The sequence below is a fragment of the Larus michahellis genome, chromosome Z (genome assembly GCF_964199755.1).
Source record: "Larus michahellis chromosome Z, bLarMic1.1, whole genome shotgun sequence".
NCBI classification, from domain to species: Eukaryota; Metazoa; Chordata; class Aves; order Charadriiformes; family Laridae; genus Larus; species Larus michahellis.
The window spans coordinates 87,594,811-87,601,127 of record NC_133930.1 but is presented as its reverse complement, the minus strand read 5'-3'; the positions used below and the strand labels follow the sequence as shown (position 1 = coordinate 87,601,127).

At 47.2% G+C, this 6,317-nt stretch overlaps 1 protein-coding gene across 5 annotated transcripts; it reads right to left on the bottom strand.

Moving 5' to 3' along the window:
* Window positions 1-1,148: 1,148 nt before the first annotated feature.
* Window positions 1,149-6,168, bottom strand: SLC25A51 (solute carrier family 25 member 51). 5 transcript variants are annotated; one of them, XM_074571076.1, is made up of 4 exons: window positions 5,989-6,128; window positions 5,424-5,653; window positions 5,023-5,072; window positions 1,149-3,820 (listed from the first exon to the last, which is right to left on the bottom strand). In XM_074571076.1, the coding sequence occupies exon 4, from the start codon at window positions 3,779-3,781 to the stop codon at window positions 2,906-2,908; it is 876 nt and encodes a 291-aa protein (XP_074427177.1). In that variant the 5' UTR covers window positions 3,782-3,820; window positions 5,023-5,072; window positions 5,424-5,653; window positions 5,989-6,128; the 3' UTR covers window positions 1,149-2,905. The 5 variants fall into 5 exon arrangements, 3 of the variants coding, with proteins under 3 accessions (XP_074427177.1, XP_074427176.1, XP_074427178.1); XR_012585009.1 differs by having other exon boundaries at window positions 1,149-2,072; window positions 2,811-5,653; XR_012585010.1 differs by lacking the exons at window positions 5,023-5,072; window positions 5,424-5,653 and having other exon boundaries at window positions 1,149-2,072; window positions 2,811-3,820; window positions 5,989-6,121.
* Window positions 6,169-6,317: the final 149 nt, after the last annotated feature.

The window sequence follows — 6,317 nt, the reverse complement described above, 5'->3', positions numbered from 1 at the left end:
TTTTTTTCTCCCTTTCCCCTTGCTTTTTTTTCTTTTGACTTCCCCCAACCCTTCTTTCAGGGGGAGCAAGCGGCCACCTGGTTCTGGTTGCAGGCTCGGGTTAAACCATGACATAAGCATACAAGGGTTTTGGAAAAACACGCCTCAAAGGGATACAGCATTTTGTAATATTGCCCTCCTTTGTTCAAAGTAGTCATTACCCAAAGTCTAGCTCTATTAGTCTTTCTTTTGGCAGTATTACCTGTTATCTTGTTGGTGGAATTCCCCTTCCCTTCTTTAGCTGGAATAAAGCTGTTGTAGTCCACCAAGAGAGAAACTGAGGCACCAGCAATCCTTTTTAAAATGCTACTATAGCGGCTGGTGCCAGCTGCAGGTTTTCAGAGAAGGCAGCAGCTGAGGCCTGGCCCCTCTTGCTGTTCAGGACAGGTCCTCGTTTAGTTTCAAGGTAACAGACAACTGAGCTTTCCCCATTAAAGGGTGCCACCCCAGCAGGGAAGATGGCCAAGGCCACTTCTCTCCAATACACCTTTTCCTTCACAGTTCCTGTGGGAACCCTGCCCTGTGCAGGACACAGCACGCAGAAGCACCACAAGCTGGGCTTTTCCCTCACCCTTTCATCACGCGTATGCTTACATTGCAACTGTATGAAGTATGGCTATAGTCAGCTTGCAAAGACTGGAAACAATCTTGAAACTTGCCTGAACAGAGTTGTTTACATCTCAGTTGAAGCATTGCAACTTTTCTGTGCACGCCACCTGGACTGGCAACATGCCCTGTTCAGTAAACGACATCCTCCATCTCACAGCCACTTTGCGTGCTAAAACTCACTGGACCCCTCTCCTCACCAGTGATGAGTATCTGTCCTCTTACAGATAAAACATCTGTAATTTGTTAAGCAGACACTTCCTTTGTGTTGTAAAACTGTCAGTGATGGTAAAGCAAAGCTGAGAGGGTACTTGAGCACAGACTTGCAGAGCACCCCATCGAACGGCACCAGCTGAGCAGGGGCAGCAACAGACCATGACCACGCTTTTTTCTTTTTGCTCCAGTAGTGACAATCACCACTTAGTGGCGGCCTTACATTAAACTCTTACCCTCAACACTTCAGATTTCCCAACATTAAAGAAGTATTATCTTCCACAGAGAAATGGGATGCAAATTTTTTTTATTCCATCAAGGAGTGATTACAAAAAAAGTACACTGGTAAAAATCAGATTCTGACAGTAACAAACATTCAGTAAACATTTTATTCAAATGCAGATAATCACAACATTCGGGTACAAGAATGCTCACTTGCGCCTGGCCATTTTTGACTGAGAAGCTAGGGACTATATTATGATTATAACACACTGATTAGAATCAATATTTGGGGACAGTTTAGCAAATGTAAAACTCAAATTAGAACAGTAATAGCCACTCCAAAACTTAAGAAAAGACCAATTCAGAGCAGTTTCCAAAAGCTTTCCTGCCCTCCATCATCCAAAATATTTTGTTTTATATAGAGAGTTTCACAACATAAAGTCCCCCAGGAGAATCAAATGTTTTTTTTAAGACCCTCACCTGGTTTATGGTCATGCTTGCTCTTCTGGCCCTTTCTCTAGGGCCTGAAGTCATATCTCTCCACTCCCAAGTCTGTAAGACACACAGTACTCATGTTTCTGTAAGTCTTTTTCAGTACTCACCTACAGAAGTCCTTAAACACATCTCCAAATGCTGTATCTTTCCTACCTAGCTGCTTCTAAGGTCATCTTTGGCTGTCATCTCTGCTACACTTACAGACTTCCACTGAAACGGGTAATACCCGTAAACCTCATCTTGTCAGTGCTGCTGTACAATCCCGTCTTACAGAACTGTTAAAGAGTAGCCATCAACTGGGCAGAACTCCAGGTTTCAGGAAAAAATATCTTGTTGTGATCCATTATTCCACAGCCCAAATGAAACAGAAGTAATTTGCAAAAGACAAGAAATCTCAGTACAAGAGCGCTGTGTCTGTGAGCTACTTTCACAACTGTGGGAAGCCGAACCATTTCATGAGCGTCACAGAAAGGGCCATCTTCTTTCTGGCCCCAAAGCTGTAAGCAACAGAAAAAGCAGCAATGCAACAACAACAACAAAAAAAAAAAGGCAGAACAAACTCCATGTTTATGAATAGAAGGTTTTTTTAACCAGGAAGGGCACTTTAAAGCTTTAGTAAATTTGCTGTTTCATTCCTTCCACTTTTCCCTTTTTCACATGAAGGCACACATGTACATAAACACAGAGATCCCACTTTGAACTGGAGTCAGCTTACACCAAAGTTAAACATCAAGTAGCCACTCTTACGCTGCTGAATGAAATGTTCATCTAAAAGCCAAGCATCAAAATGGCTGGCAGAAAAGTTTGCGCAGGCTTAGCTTAAGCTTGAAGTTCTTAACTTCAGTGATCCTCATCTGGATCTGCCCTGTTATCTTTAAACAATGGGCTACTTACGATCCTAAAACGTTTGAAAATGCAGCTCTTAAATCGAGATTTTGTAGTTTATCAGGCAAAGCAATAAGTTTTCATCAGCCCCTCCTTGATTTTGATGTTCTACAACGTGGGCAGTGGAGCACATTCCATCATGGAGCGTTAAGAAATTTTGGGAGTGATACAAAATAAGCTGCTGGACTAACGTAAGTCTTTTTTTTAAAACCTTGTATTTGTCTAGTAGCTCCATTATGGGTAAACTCACCTGCCAGCAAATAAATACTTTAAAAAGTTCATCTTAATTGCACCAAGGTTTAGATGCATCACCATTCACTCCATAAATATTGAAGGCCAAGACTAATTACCTTTCACACTACGCAGGCACTGTTCCCTGGGATTAAGTGACGTCATATGTACCAATACCCAAATGAACAGAAGAGCCGAAGGAAGACAGTGGTTTTCACAACAGCTTTAGCAAGAATTCATAGGTTGCATTGATTATTCCCCAGGACAGGACAGAACGATGGTAATTCAGATGGGCTCCTCTGAAAAGGTGGTTCAGTTTTCTATCACGTTCCAGCCAGATCTTCACGAAGACTTTTGAGAAGGACTGAAATTCACCACCAATTTGAGCTTGCATGCGAGTTTTTACAACATTCACTGGGAAAAACAAGAATCCCAGCATGGCGCCCAACAGCCCTCCACAGATAAAGTCATTGACCAAATGAGTGCTGTAAGAAGTTGCTTCAGGCAGACACTGTTTGATAGGTCCCCGCAGGCCAAAGAAGAGTGCATTACTGGGTCCATTTCGGAGCAGAATAGGCACCAATCCCCGATAATATTCTCTCATCCCATAGACTTTCAGTACCTTGAAAGCCTGGTAAGTGTTTGTAAATTTATCATGGTGTTTGTAGTCCTGAAGCAAAGTCTGAACCCGCTCAAAAGGTGTAAGAAGAGCTTCCGTGGTCCCTGCAAGCACCGCTGCCATGCTGCGAGTGAGAAGCTCAGGAGCACTCACATGGATATGGAGCAGGGAGGAGAAATCTTCGTACAAGCCAAACATTAAAGCCAGCGTTGTCGTTTTCTGCATTAACGGAGGAAGGATGCCACGATAGAGGTTTCGAAGTCCGTCCTTCTGCAGCTGATGTACTGCATCCTTTGTTTTTAAACCATACAACTGCTGTCGAAAGAGGACCTTCTGGATGGGAAATGTGACTGCTATATTTGTGAAGGCCGCACAGTAGCCACAAAGATAATGTTTACCAGAGGTAGCTGTTACATCATTCCTTAGATATTCCTTTGAATTCTTTGGGGCAGAACTTTCTGAATCCATCATACTGTTTTTCTTACTGTAGTATACCTCAGTTCTCCTTCCCTACATCAAAAAAGAAAAGAACGAACATGAGCAGAGCCACAGCTTTTTTCACCATAGTGGATCATTCAAACAGCACCTGGTATCTTACGTCTGAGGAAAGCCCATAAAATTTGAAGGAGAAAAGCAACAAATGCCAGATGTGACAGATGTTGTACGGTTTTCTACTCAAGTCTCAGAGACCTAAAAAAGTGGCAGTTTTTCCTTTCCGTATGCTTACAAATTAAAACAGAAAAAAAAATGGGAAGGACATTGAGACACGGACTCCTCAAGTGCTACGTTAGAGCTGACATGTTTGATTTCCCCATTCGCTGTGCAATGGTATTCAAACAGTGAAAGGTCTACACTCACACTAATAAAATACACATCACTTGGAGAGTAGTGGTGGGGACAGAAGAGAGTCTAAGAAAAAAAGAAATAAAAAACCAAGCAAAATACATGCAGTAGCAGTACAAATTCTGATTATTCCACTCTGCCTTTCCCTGTGACAGAAAACAACAGATAAACCATGATAAATAGTTATTTCAGTTATCTCAGCCAGCAACTAAGCACCACACAGCCACTCGCTCACTCTCCCCCTGTCCCCGGTGGGATGGTGGGGAGAATCAAAAGGGTTAAAAAAAAAAAAAAAAAAAAAGAAACTTGTGGGGTGAGATAAAAACCGTTTAATAATTTTTTTAAAAAATATCTTGTCAGGGGAAAAAAAAAACAACAAAGAGAGAGAGGAAAATAAAACCCAAGAAAAGTGAGTGATACCTGAAGGATGTGTGATACACAGAAACAACATGGACTGCTAAAAGCAACCTGACAGATTATTTTGACCAAGTACACAAATTATTTTAAAACAAAACACATATGTACCTGGATTGTTTTTTCCCCTACAGTTACATACTATTTAATCCTTTAAAGTCTGGCAAGTGAAAACGCCATCTAAACAATTTACAAAGATGAAATGTTTTTTCAATATGAGTAGCAACATCAGGGACAGGAATTCATATTAGATGGCTTATACACCACCCATTTATATACAGAAGCTCCCCACAAGCCAGGAGCTGATTTCAAAGTGCTCTGAGCAAGAGGGCACACACAATCCTTTTAGACATCACGTTCCCTGTTCCAAGGTCTGTACGTTGGGTGCCTGCCACTGTCACCATCTTGTGGAATGCACATCCAGTGCTTCTAAAGAAGCATTTCAACCCATTTACCCGCCTAAACGACCATGGCCTTCAAAATGCTGGCACGTGACCCACTAGGTCTGAAAAACACAAGAATAAAGAAAAGGACATTAGCTATCTGATATTGCATTATATCTCTGTATTTGTAATACCGGTAAGCGACTGCAGTGCTGCCCATCATCTTGACTGCTGTGGAACACACATGCTACCTGGCAACTCCTCCTGGCCCAGTCAGTTTGTGATTACCCAGGGAACTGAATATTCATTCAACCAGTTCATTGGAGTAATACCACAAACTCACACTCTTTCACCATCAACTGTGAGAAATATTCATCCTAAACAATTAGCCCAATCCTGAAGACACGCAGCTGCGCTGGTTGACCTGGAAGGTTCAGGGATTCATTTGTTGATTTCTCCAGCCCATCACCTACCGCTGTAACTGTCACCGGACTGACTCAGGGCTCACCAGCCCACGGCTGCTCGCCGCCGCCGGTCGCCGGCAGCATCGAGCCCTTCCCGAAGCTTCCAAACCGGCTGCATCGCCGCCGCGGGCTCCCCGTGCCGTCGCCGCGGAGGCCTCAGTGCCGCCGGGCCGCGGCGAGGGACTGCCGGGGAGGCTGGGGAACGACGGCGGCCCCGCCGGGTCGCGGCACCAGGCGACCTGAAAGCGAAGGGGCGAGCACGGGTAAGGGCAGCGCCGTCAAGTGGGCGGCCGCGCCAGGCCGGCGGGAGACAACGCCGGCACCTCCCGGGCCGGCAGCGCTGCCTCGCTCCTCGGCCCAGCGGACGGCCGCCGGCCCGCACCGCGACCGCGCTCAAGGTCAGTCCGGCACCGCGGTGGAGCGCGGGGCGGCGGCTGCGGCACCCGATCGGCGGGACGGCGCGGCCCCGCCCGCTCCCAGTCCCGCCGCGCCTGCGCAGCCGCCGCCACGACCAGGCCGGGCCGGGCCAAGCTCCCGCTTGCCCCGCTGAGCCGGGCCCCGCCCGATGACACACCTGCGGCCGTTGCCATGGCGATGGCGACGGGACGGGACGGGACGGGACGGGACGGGACGGGACGGGACGGAAGCCTCCGCCGGCGACCCGGCCCCGCGGCCTCCACCGTGCGGGCGCCGGGATGTGACGCAGCCGCGCCGCCGTGACGCACTGGGTGACGCTCGCGGAGGGAGTGCGGGGAGGACGAAGAAGCCGGGTGCGCCTCCCCTTCACGTGACCGGGGAGCTGGGCCGTGATGGCACCGCCCCCTCCCCGCCTCGGCCAATCGAGCGGCGGCGAGGCCGGGGGCGGGACGAGACTTCCGCCCCGCAGCCCCGCCCCCAACCCCG